General features: G+C 34.9%; 1 protein-coding gene across 1 annotated transcript; it reads left to right on the top strand.

Moving 5' to 3' along the window:
• Positions 1–3643: 3643 nt before the first annotated feature.
• Positions 3644–5008, top strand: LOC131158052 (pathogen-associated molecular patterns-induced protein A70-like). The gene has a single exon (XM_058112609.1). The coding sequence runs from the start codon at positions 3879–3881 to the stop codon at positions 4653–4655; it is 777 nt and encodes a 258-aa protein (XP_057968592.1). The 5' UTR covers positions 3644–3878; the 3' UTR covers positions 4656–5008.
• The last annotated feature ends 8785 nt before the right edge of the window (positions 5009–13793 follow it).

Below are 13793 nucleotides of genomic sequence, written 5' to 3'. Positions count from 1 at the left end.
TGTATTACGTTAAACAAAATCCTCTTATTTTTTATAAATCAATACTAAATTTTTATTCAATCGCTGTTTCAATTGACCTAAATCTTATTTATATCATTGCCTATGGATTTACAGACATCATTTCTTTGACTAAAATTAAAATCTCATTAATTATATAATAAATCTTGTATCACTTTATTATGTTTCAATGTTATTATAATGACTAATTTTATCTTTCAACTTTATTTGAAAGAATAATTTTTATGAAAGGCAATATCAAATGTTATTCATTGACATTATAAGGGTGATGAACATGTCAAAAAATAGCACAGGTTCCATATTCCCTATCCACTCATATCCGATCAGATTAATCTGTAATATTACGTGTCATTGACTCTTATGTAGTTCATTTCTTAATACGTACCCTCTTAGATCTCCTCTAATATTTAAGAGAGAGAGAGAGAGTGGGGTGCCAGTGATATGTATAGTTGGAGTAGAACAAAATAAGAGTAGCTAGAAAAAAGTTTGGATTGGTTGACTTGGAGGTCTTCGTCCGCTTTGGTTTAATTTTACTTTTCATTAAATTGCTGAATACAACATCCATCCATGTGATGTGGTGGGGTTCCGTTGGGGTGTCGTTCCGGCTCTGGCCTATTGCTCGCGGGATTCTACGGGTTGTTAGGACTCAACATTCAAGATAGGGGTGTGGCCGTGTGGAGTGGGCGGCTCCACCTCCCGTCAATCCCCCATCCCACCATGCTCCCCTCTCTCTCTCTCTCGGGCATTTTTCGTTCTTTTTCTTTTGAGTTTCTTATTCTTTCTTTGCATGTCGCCCCCCTCAGCGGTTTTACCTTGCTTTGATTTGTAAAATAAAATTAAGAAATCTAATTAAAAACGTAACAGAATAAAGTGATATTTTCATTTATGGTTGCTTGGTTTGTGGAGTGAAATGAAATAGGAAAAGGAACAATATTAAAAGTTGAATTCAGAGTATAAATAAATCAAAAGATAAATTTGATTCTTAGTATGATTTTATATTATTTTTATGTGCTAAATATATTGTTCATGTCTTGCAATTTGTTAAAAAGAAATTAGAAAGTAGACTAGATGAATGGCTCAAAGCGACAATGTAAAGTTACTTTTTGCACAATCTTTTTAAGTTAGAGAGTGAAACATCGACTTCCCTAGGTTTTTGTTTTTTTTTTTTTTGAATAACCTAGAGACTCTAACTACCATTGCGTCACTTTAGATACTATAATGCAACATCAAACCTGAGAGGGTGAAATCTGCCTGCCTATCAATGTACCCCTAGTAATTCACCGGAGTAAACTCTCAATGAGAAATCGAACCCGTGACCTTGAGATCATCAAAATTATAAGTCGCTCTTACCACTTGAGTCAACCCGGTTGTACTCAACTTCCATAGTTGAGTGCCACTTTCTCTTATTGTTAGTTTCATTAAGTTCAGCAACTTTATTTGCACCTGAATAATTCAAAAGCTGGACCCAATTAAGTGAAAAATGACCTTTTTTTTTTTTTTGTTTGTTAATTTTGCTTATGTTTATCTACTTAAACTCAAATATAAAAATGTAGGGCGGCTTTACTCTGGTCTTGACAAAAATAATAGATTGAATTGGTGGTAAACTTTTTAAAATTGAACTGTTAGCCGAAAATAAAATTAATTTTTTGGAAAAAGATGCAAAATCTGCTTCCAACAAAAAAGAAAACTCATTTAATCTAAAATATGGCCAGTTTACCATATGCTCTATGTAATCAAGAAGATGAGAGTGTGAATCATATCTTCCTGCATTGCCCTTGAAAAAGCAGAATTGAAAAAGCAGAATTTGTCATAGTGGGGGTCACCTTCTCTCTTGTTTAGCTATTATCTTTTCGATGATTTGGAAAGGTCATCGAACCAGGTCATCGAAAAAGGAGAAATGAAGTCATTTTTAATGGAAACAATTAGAATACAACATCCATCATTAATGAAGTCTCTCTTATTGTTGATCAGGTTTCAGAGCAGGGATTAGATAAGAATCTGATAAAAAAGGAGTAGGACTTCAGTAAAAATAGAGCTGGAGTGCTTTGATTTTTCAATTTTTGATGATTTCATTTGCTGTGAAGTAACTTCCACTACTAATGAAGGTGATTTCAAAATTGCTGGTTTTCAGGAGTAATGATAATAAAATTTGCCTCTTAGAAGGCGAAAGCTCCAAGCTAGATTGGGTCATTAGGTCGAAGCTCTAAATATGTGATAGTTGCACCATCTTTTTTTTTTTTTTTTTAACCCGAAAACTCCGGTCATCATCTTACTACTTTAGACATTATGGTGTGACACAAATTCCGAAGGAGTGAAAACCGCCCACCCATTAACGCATCCCCTAATAATTTACGAACGTAATGCCTCAAGGAGAAATCAAACCCATGACCTTGGGGTCACCAAAGTCACCATCTGTTTTTGTTTTGTTTCCTCCCATCTCGTTAGTGGTTTGTATAGATAATTTTAACTTTATCTTTGGGTAGGGTCTACTAATTTTTGGAAAAAGACATTCTTTCTTAATGATTTAAGCAATTTTACAACTTGCTAGAGCAATGCATCCCTACTTTTGAAAATATGTTATCCTTAAGTCATCTCATCCCCCATCAACCTTATTCCTCTGCCGCTCAAGATAGATTTGCGTTCATAACATGCATTTTGCAGTTTTTATATTATTAGGACAAGAAGGATTGTGGTGGGTCAATCAAAGTTTGGTAAACAAACTAATATCAATATTGAATTTAGGCCCTACTTAGCTGGAAAGAAAACTAATTATTTTGTAAATATTTTATATTTTTCCCTTTGTTTTCAGTATTTTGTGAAGCAGAAAAGTGCTTTTAACATAAAATATTGCCGATCCAAATGTGAAAAATCATTTTATTAGAGAAAGAAAATATAATAATATGATTAACAAAAGAGAAAATTCACTATTTTTCAATTTACTATTAATTTGCTTCTTTTTTTTTAAAAGTATTTTGCATCCAATGAAAGGGAGTGTAAAGCTAAAAAAGGTGAAAAAAACAAAAAAAAAAAAACTTACAATAGATGTTTGTTAGAACTTTTACTACTTAAAAGGTGAGGTAGTATCTCGACACAATGGTTTTAGCATTTACCTCTTGATAATTGTCTTAAATTTATTGAAAGTTTTGCTAAATTTAAATTACACATATGTGTTATATCTAATTTATCTCATATTTTTTCTTTTTAAATCTTATGTAGTTAGTTAATCTAACAAACAAATTGAAAAATGAGTAATTCTTTTGATTTGGTTTTGAATTTGATAAAATATTTGTTAAAATCATATTAAACTTGGGTAAAAATCGTATGAGTTCAGAAAATATTTTGTAGGACAAAATAATTATTTTGATTCCAAACATACACAAGAATATAATTTATGTGTATTTTACAGTTTAAGATAAATATCTAAAATGCAAAATATCAGATACAAAATCAAAATCCATTCTATCAATAGTAAGCAGATAAGATTACTAGCTGACCTTGCTGATCAATTGATTAAATTAAAAAAAAATCAAATGGGTAAGTTACTTAATAAATTCACAAATGCATTAAATTAAAAAAGCAAAATCCTTCCATGGTAAGGGCTCATGTCCTTTCCACCATTCATTCAATTAAAAAAGCAGAAACCCTTTCCCCATCTCAGCTTCCGATTCATTTCTCTGTCGCCAGATGCAATCCCCTTTCCCCGCTCTCTCCATCACAAAAAAATACTTTTTTTTTTCATTTTACTTTTCCCAGCTTCTATATAATTAATTAATTAATTATTAATATATATTAAAATTGAAATTCACCAGCCAAACCTCACATAAATAGCTCCACCCGTTTCCATTATTTGGGAAAAACTGATGTGGGGAAAGCAAGCAGCCATGGCTGAAGAATCCGCAACTACTGTGCTCGCTGCCATGACCAGCTGGCTCACACCCTCTTTTCTCTTCCTCATCCTGAACCTTACCATCGGCGCAATTGCCGTCATCTCCAGCTTCGCCGCTCGGAAGAAGCGGCAACAGCCTCCGCCGCCTCCGCCGTCGCTCTTCCGAGTCCCCTCCCTCCTCGACCGAGTCAGATCCTTCAACTTATCCTCCCGCGGATATGGATTCCCCGACCAGTCCCCGCCGGAAACGACGGCTCAGCCTCCGGAAACCGAGGCGACCCTCGACGAACCGCCCCCGCTCGCTCGAGGTCCGTCGCTCCTGGACCGGCTCGCGTCCTACAAATTCTCTCTCCACAAGTACGACCAATACGAGTCGCAATCCGGGTCGTCCTCCGATCCGTCGCCGCCGGAACCGGCTGATCACCCGGCGGGGGAGACATTAGAGACCGTAGATCAAGACGACGTCGAGGGCGAAAAGTCCAGGGAGGCGCCGGTGGTGAGGGCTCCGGAGAAGATGAAGAAGTCGACGAGCTTGAACGCGGCGCCAGGGAGGAACCGGGAGGAGGAGGAGGAGATCAACCGCCGGAGGCCGGTGACAGTGAGGGAGGGAAGGGGTAGTAGAGCAGGCGAGTTTGGGGAGGACGAAGAGGTGGATGCGAAGGCCGATGACTTCATCAACAGGTTCAAGCAGCAGCTGAAGTTGCAGAGGTTGGATTCTCTCTTGCGTTACAGAGAGGTCAACAGAAGGTGAGAAACTCAAAGAAACGTCGCCGTTTCCTGTTGTCCCCTGTTTTTAGAGTTTGTGTCCAGGAGGGCTTTGATGGTTGCCTGTTCCTTGTCATCTTTGTTTTCCCTTGAACTGCATGGGTATTTATGGTAATTTGATTATCATTTGTCTGTTAATGGACCATGGCCCTTTCTAGGAGAGGGTGATACCATGTTAGTATCAGAAAGTAGATTCCCCCATGGCTATTTAGTATCATGCATTGCTACCAATTTCATTGACCTGCACTTGTCCTAAATGAGGCAGAAAAGCAGATTCTCTTAGGTTGGTCATTCTAATTATCTTCATGGTTTGGAATAAATTTTGAAACTAAGTTATAATTTTTTTTTTTTTGAATTACGCACCACGTGTCCGTTTTAGAGTTCGTGTGACTAATCCTACGCCCCTTGAAGTTGACCCCATAACAACAAAGAGAGAGTAAATTCAGGAGTTCAGGGATGGAAACGAGTTCGGGAGGATTTGAACACCTGACTTCATAAGAGGCACTCCCGTAGTTCGCATTATCACCTGAACCATGCCTGGGCTAACTAAGTTATAATTTTGTTCATGAATGAAACGTGTGCTGAATGAGTCTGAACTATTTAAAATTCATGATTTTCAGAGAGGCCATAGAGGTCTACAAACTTTACAAGTGGCTGCACTCAAACTTGATTTATGCAATATTACTTTCTGAGATTAGTGCATTTCACCGATCATCAAATTTATAAAATTAATTTATAGTTGATCGATAAGACGCGTAGGTAAGAAAAATATTTTGCAGTAATGAAATCGATTTAATAATTAATGATGAAACTATTAAAATAGGGCGATAATACCATGCTACTATATAAAGTAGATTCTGCGTGGATACTATTTGACTTGGGATCATGCCTTACTATTTCATTGAACACATCTTCTCCTGAAAAGGAGATTCTATTTATTACTTAATCTTTTTATGTTTGATGGTTTCTTTAATCATCTTTATTTTATGATAGAATATCTTATATTTAAATTATTATATTCTTTATCCCCCTTGCATTCTTTTGCTTTATATTTTGGGTTAAAAACACCTGCATTCACAAAAAAATTACTAGATGGGTCTCTTGCTAGGTTGAGAAAAATCATAAATAGGCTTCCCTAATTAACAAGGATCCAACCCAAACCAACTTGGCAAAACCGCATTGAAAAAAAAAAAAAAAAAAAAAAGAGTTCAAAAGATCCTTCGAGCAGTAACAAAATGGGCATGAATAGGGGTAGCACAATAGGTTACCTAGACTTGAACATGTCATAAATGGGTAGGGGTTAAATGGGTTCGAGTTCGGGTTAATCTGTTTAATGACGGTTGACTAACATATAAACTCAAGCCCGTCTATTTAATAAACTGGTCGTAAACGGACGATCCGTATAAAAAAATAATTTATATATTAAATTTTTTTTTTTTTAAAGATAAGTACTCCAATCAAATTTAGATTAGTCCATGAATGCGCAAGGCATGTATTGTCAAGGGGAATACATGTCCTGAATGCGCAATCATCTATGAAGACAAGGTCATGGGTAGGATGAAGGAAGATTCAAAATCCAAAGAATTTGAAGATTCAGAATCCCATGTTTAGAATCCCATTTGGATTTAGAATCCAAAAAAAGGGGACTGTGCATTCATGTAGTGACCTTACATTCTTCTTAGCGTAGTCCATCGCTAAAAAGGATAACGATGAAGAAGTCATCGAAGCACTAAAGGATCTCTAAAGACAAGGATATTATCTATATAGATTGCCATGAACTGTGACATCCCCTTAAATGCTCTATCCATTTTTCTTTGGAAAATTTCCGGAGCATTCTTCAATCTGAATGAGATAACTATCCATTTATATAATCCTACTGGGGTTGTAAAGGCAGTGAGACCAATGACTTCTTCTTTGATCTTAATCTGCCAGTATCTTGACTTAAGATCGAACTTAGATTAAACCATCGATTGCTCTCTTCAAATCTCGTTCCTTAGGGATTCTTGATTTAGGAGATTATAACCATCATCCTTGGTGGCTTTATTTAATTCCCTATAATCAATGACCATCATGGCCTTGCCTATAACCTTTTCAACATGATTCATAACATAAAAGCTGCACTCCTGTGCTGACTTTGGCTATGTCAGATAAGTCCTAATTTTAATAATTCTAAAATTTGTTTATCAAATTCCTCTATTATTAACTTAGGATAAGCGATCTCTCTACTACGAATAATCGTGTCGGATCCTTAAGAGTGATGTCAGACTCGGGCATGACCTTCTTCCATAATACTTGAGGATTGTCTGACCAGTTTTCTGAAAGCAAAACCTTAACTTCTTCAATTAGGCAATTACCTTCTATTGTCTGATTTAAACTTAAGATTTCTTCTCCAACCAAAATTTTCCATTCATCAAGCTTCTCTTGATAAACTTGTATTTACTTTTTCTCTCCCTTATCTGATAGATGACGAAGTAGGAATAAAATGGTTATCTAGGATTATTCCTTCTGAAAATACCATAAATGGTTGATATTTTCTAAGGATCAAATTTCCTAAGAGAAAATCATCAGTTAACTCTAAAATTAAGTAAAGTATTTGTTCCTTAAATACCCTACCATTTAGAGTTATCTTAACATTTCTTGCAACTTCTCCAATCTGGAGTAGTTACTGTTACCTACTGTAACTTGGAGATTAGCTGGTTCCCCAATTTACTTTTGGGAATCTAATCCTTGTGCATGACGAAGTGCATCCAATATCTATTAAGGTCATACATTCTATCCCACTGATAGAAATGTTTACAAGTGTTGTCCATTCTTCAATTTTAGCACTTAGAATGGATGTTCTCATATATGCTCTATGAGATTGGTCTGCTTCATCTTCAGTGTAAATAGGAATTCTTATAGTTCTTTAACCAACTATTCTTCTACTTTGTGATGGTCCTAATTTAGATGGTCCAGATCCTTCTGACCTTATTTCTGAATTAATCTCTTCATCCCAAGATACACTTCCTTTACTAGGAGTATAATCACTTAGTGGTTCATTTATTATTAATCTATTCGCCTCTTGTCTTACTGACTCCGGAAAAGTATTTTTTAACCTTTCTTCTATTCTTGGGGTTACCCAAATTTGTGGCCAACTTAGTTCTCTTGGATTTACAACTTCACTACAAAAAAATCGGTTTTTTGTGACGAAAGTATTAGTGACGGTTTTTAAACCGTCACTAGTAGTGCTGTATTAGTGACGGTTTTAAAATCGTCACTAATAGTGCTGTATTAGTCACAGTTTTTCAGAACCGTCACTAATAGTGTAAGCATTAGTGACGGTTTTAGCAGCCGTCACCAATACAAAACTATTAGTGACGGTTTAAAACCGTGACTAATACTTTCGTCACTAAAAACTGCGCGCGCGAAAATTTTTTTGGGAAAATATTAGTGACGATTCTATAGTATTAGTGACAGATTAAATTCGTCACTAAAAATCACTTATTAGTGACGATTAACAAACCGTCACTATTAATATTTATGAATATATAAAAAAATTTAGTTAAGGGTATTAGTGACGGATTGAGATATCCGTCACTAATAATGGTGTATTAGTGACGGTTTTGAAACCGTCACTACTAGTGCTTTTATTTAAAAAAATATAAAAAAAAATTAAGTTAAGGGTAGTAGTGATAGATTGGGAGATTCGTCACTAATAAGAGGATATTAGTGACTGTTTTGAAACCGTCACTACTAGTTTTTTATTTAAAAAATATAAAATAAATTTAGTTAAGGGTATTAGTGACGATTTTGAAACCGTCACTAATAATTCTTTTATTTAAAAATATAAAATAAATTTAGTTTAGGGTATTAGTGACGGATTTGACAACCGTCACTACTAAAAAAATTTAAGTTGAGAGTATTAGTGACGAATTTGTAGATTTGTCACTTTTGGCCCCTTATTAGTGACAGATCGATAACCGTCACTAATACTTGTTGTTTTAAAAAAATTAAAATTTTAAATTCAAAGTATTAGCGGCGAATTTATGAATTCGTCACTATTTGTCCCTTATTAGTAATGGATTTGAAAACCGTCACTAATAATTCCTTTTAAAAAAAAAATAAAAAAATTTCAATTCAGAGTATTAGTGACAATGTTATAAATTCGTCATTAATAAGAGACTAATAGTGACGAATTTTTAGATTTGTCACCAATACTTCCTTTTTTAAAAAAAATATAAAAAAATTTAAGTTTAGAATATTAGTAACGAATTTATAAATTTGTTACCATTGGTCCCTTATTAGTGATGAATTTCTATATTCGTCACTACTAGGCCATTATTAGTGACGAATTTTGGACTGTTACTAATGCTTTGTTATTTATAAAAAAAAAATAGACAGAGAGTAGTAGTGACGGTTTTGAAACCGTCACTAATGCCCAAAAACCCTAATTGCTTTGCACGGGATATTTTTCCATGTTGCTTTCCCTTCCTTCTCCAGCTGGCCTCTTCCCCTTCCCCTCCACCTGCTCCCGCGAACCTCTCTAGCTCCCAGTCTCCCGCTGCTCTCAGCTGCAAGCCACTGCTCCAGCTCCTCCTTTTCCCTTCCTGCTCCGGTGATCCTCTCTCCCAGTCTCCCCTTGCTCTTGGCCACAAGCCACCGTTCCAGCTCCTCCTCTTCCCCTCCTGCTCCAGCGATCCTCTCTCCCAGTCTCCCCTTGCTCTCGGCCGCAAACCACCGCTCCAGCTCCTCCTCTTCCCCTCCTGCTCTGGCGATCCTCTCTCCCAGTCTCCCCCTGCTTTTGGCCACAAGCCACCCCCTGCGAGTCGCTGTGGCCGTCGCTTGGTTCCCCTTTGCCGCAAGCGACCATCTGCGAGTCGCCAGAGGTCATCGCCCGATTCCTCTCCATCACAAGTTGTCACCTGACTCCCCTATACCAAAAACCAGTGCCTGTGAGCCGCAAGCCACCGCTAGCAAGTTGTTGGAGTCCGTTGCTCTTCTCTGTAAGCTTCTTTTTCTTTGTGTCTGTGCATTTGTCAATTCTTGATTTTTATCAATTTTTGGAGTTTATATCATCAAACGTATTTATTTCATTCAATTAGATCTGATGTTCATAAAAAATTCAACTAAAAGGCATATTATAAGAATGTGTAATAATGTTATATGGTGGGACATTAATGTTTAGTTGACCATAATGTTCAGCTTGATTTAGTTTCAAAAATAGAATGCTTTCCTGGAATGAGATCATGTTTCTTGATTTGCACATATAATGGGATTTGGTGTCAAATGGTAAGGCACTATTGTATGCTAAGACCAATCCACTATTAGTTTCCCATGGGGTCCTGCTAGTCTAGGTTCCTATGTGAATTATATGTTATGAGAAGTCAGATCTAAACATTGGAAAAGGGAATGGACATTCTACTAAAAGACATCTTGCTGTGCGAGGTGCGAACTAAAATGATGCATAGCCTTGTAGCAGGACACACCATTGTTTTATCAGCATACACAAATTATTAGGACAACAGGATATGCCATGGCACAGTCAAAATATAAGGGTAGTGAGAGAGAAATAAGTTATAACTTCATTTTTAGCTTGTAACTCAAGTGACCAAGCATTAAAATTAAATGGTGGCAGTTTAAAGAAGGTTGCAGAAATTCTAATTTCTAAGACAATAAATAAATTCCAACCCATAAGTGGCATTGGATTCTAAAAGAATATGAAAGGTAAGTAGTTAAAAATGTGGCATTACAACATTGTAAGAATATACTGAATACAATTTCTATTTTTCCATTCTTGGAATTTTGTTATTTCCTTCATCTTCAACCTTCATCTCTGCATTACTCTCAGTACAAAGTCCCAAACCAAACAGGGTGAATCCCCTAGAAAAGGATAAGACACGTATACTAAAAATTTGGTTTAGTGAATCCCCTGAAAATCCTCTTAAAATTTATTTTAAGACAATAAATAAATTCTAACCCATAAGTGGCATTGGATTCTGAAAGAATATGAAAGATAAGTAGTTAAAAATGTGGAATCACAACATTGTAAGAATATACTGAATACAATTTCTATTTTTCCATTCTTGGAATTCTGTTATTTCCTTCATCTTCAACCTTCGTCTCTGCATTACTCTTAGTACAAAGTCCCAAACCAAACAGGGTTAATTATACATGAGTCTAGGTTCCTATGTGAGTGATATGTTTGTGTTTCTCGGTTTTGTCTCTTCAATGCTCGAGGCATCAATGAATAAGAAAAAATCAACTAATGTCATAAATTTATTAATTCTAAATAAGTCTGCTACGGCGTTTCATAAATTTTCTTTCACATAACAACTTTGTTATTGTACCTAAATAATAATTAAAGTTTGTTAAAAAATTGATAACTAAACCAACAATGAATATGTTGAAGTTCAACTGAATTTGAATTGACTCCGATCTTATGTGGAAAGAACCATTACAGTTTTAGAACTTTTCTCATCTTCAAAAGAGAACTCTTGTTTCTATTTCTTTAATTATCTTTGGAGGGAAAAAAAAAAAAAAAACAGTTGTCTAACCTTTTGCAAATACTCATTTGAACATATGATTTTCTTTCAATTTGATTGGAGTTGGAAGACTTGCATTCATAAGACTTGGGGTGGCACTCAACATTGACAAGACTACTTTACTTTGTTTAGAATGACTTGAGGCTCCGTCTAATGACCAATTTAATTACCGATTCCCTTAAAAACTACGAGGTCAACTAATGTCAACAAAGCAAAGATTCAAATCATTGGTAAAAAATTGTTATCATGATCCAATAGCATAATTCTATAATTAATTAATTTGTGATAGATCAAATTGACACACATCACCAAAATAAAAAATTTAATTAGGAGCAATACCTTGTATATTGGTTTTTTTTAAGGGGTTGAATTATTTGTTTCTTGCATATTTATTTGGAGACGAGTTGTCCAACAGTGCTTGCGTAGAATTGTCTAAACTAGTGAACTATTTTAATCAATATTGGAGACAAATCTGCCTACATCATTATTAAAAGCAATCAAGCCAATCCTCTCTCCATCATCATCCTCTCTTTTACTCTTTATTTTTACTTTTTTTTTTCTATTTTTTTATTAATAAGAAGGAAACAAATTTTTTTTTTCTTACAATATCTAACATTTTACTACTCACCCTCTCTTATACGTGCATCTCCATAAGTCCAAAGGGAACTTCCCCTCCTAATCTAGTGATGGGTAAATCGAAATATTAGGTGACTTGCAAAGGGGGAATGTAAATAATAAGTTCTAATTTGTGTGTCTGGTTTCTTTCTTTTCAAAGAATTCGTTGTTATTCAACCAGGGCATTGGGCTACTCATAGCTTCACTAATGAAGTTTCAACATGTATGCTCTCCCCCCCCCTCTCTCTCTCTCTCTCTCTCTCTCTCTCTCTCTCTCTCTCTCTCTCTCTCTCTCTCTCTCTGTGAATGAGCATGTCATATTTACTTATATATATAATAGCCTGTGTTTGATACTTAATAGCCTCATGTGTTGTAAACCGTTCGATTGGAATGGAAAATTGTCACACCTTGCAGTGGGAAAGAATAAAAACTATACCTCTTTATACTCCGACCTGAATTTTTTGAACTGTGCAATGTATTATAACTATGAATACTCAATTGACGCTTGTTGATATATGGGGATAATTATCGTGCCTTAACTGCATGTTTGGTAAATAGGAGTGGAATGGAATTGAATTTATCATTTAATTTTCATGCTCTCTATTTAAATTTTCATTCTATAAATCAAAATCCAAAACTTCACTTTGACCCTTTTTTGCTTCTTCATTTTCATACATTATCGGTTTCTAACTATTAAATGCCCTTTTCCTTTTCTTAAGCTGTACTTGTGAGCATGACTTCGAATTAATTTATATGTAGGTGTGGATAAAATTTAATATAATTTTATATTATATTTATTTAAATCGCACAAATTCAAAAGCTTTGAACTCCAAACACGCCAATATTGAATGAGAGACTTTGATTTTATTAGCTGTATTCAATTTAATACCATTTCTTGAAAATCCTTTTATTTAGTTAATTATTATTTTGTATATTTATTAAATTATTTGCGTGGTTTAAAAATGTACATGACTACATATTGGCGGAAAGGGGAGGCCCCCAGCAAGTGTGCCCTGTGCAAGGGACTGTAGTTAGGGTAAAAAGGCATCATTGGTATGTTATTTTCACTCAATTCAATGCTTTGTCTATTAACCTTTTTATTAGCAATTAGAGGTTATGGAAAACTCCACTAGCTTTGTGGAAATTAGGGGAAAATAAGTAAAAGGAGTATGTTACGTGTTCCAATTTTAAGGTGTGTGAAGTCCTAAACTTTGGCCATGGTGGCCATTACAACACCAAAAACATGTTGTGACCATCTAATTTAGCTTCTCTCTCTCTCAAAAAAAAAAAAAAAAAAACTCCCAAAGTCAATGTTTAAGCTTTTGGGGCATAAAAATGATCATTGCAACATTAAGGAGACAATGCAAACAAAACCTTAAATGCCCCTTGCACACTTAAATTTCAAGTCAAAATATATGGACCGGAAAATTAAATAACAACTCGCTTAATCAAATTTGAGAATGGGATTACAATCTCTAAAGATTTATTTATAAAAAAGTATCTTTTGATCCTTTTCTTGTCAAAAAAATCTAGAAAGTACTTTATCAATGGTCAAGCCAATTTGCTTAATTAGGTTAGTGTTGTAACATGATATTGTTGGAAGAGGTAGTATGAGCATACAAAAAAGTAGCTTTAGTAGATAATGTTGCTACTCCCTTTATCAAAAAACTTTTGTAACAACACTTATACATATTATGAAGATGGGTATACGACATATAAGTGATTGGCTTTAGTGCAAATAAGACATTTTTAGTTGTATGCCATCAAAGCCAATTAGCTCCATAACACTTTCTTTTCTTGTATTTTCCCACATTATAATTAATAAAGGAAAGTTAACATCTCATTCCAAATAAATATCATATTTATTACATGAATAAGTCTATAAAATCTACATTGAGAATATAAGTTTTCGAAAAGATCGACAATATGATCCTTCTCAATACTTAATTTTTAAAGTATTCTTAGCCATTGGATTGTGAATTAAGCAT

Source organism: Malania oleifera, chromosome 6 (genome assembly GCF_029873635.1).
Source record: "Malania oleifera isolate guangnan ecotype guangnan chromosome 6, ASM2987363v1, whole genome shotgun sequence".
Classification (NCBI taxonomy): Eukaryota; Viridiplantae; Streptophyta; class Magnoliopsida; order Santalales; family Ximeniaceae; genus Malania; species Malania oleifera.
This window is presented reverse-complemented; position numbering and strand designations above follow the sequence as displayed.

Coding starts and splice junctions, on each gene's coding strand:
- LOC131158052 (XM_058112609.1), top strand. CDS start 3,879: ATGTGGGGAAAGCAAGCAGCCATGGCTGAAGAATCCGCAACTACTGTG.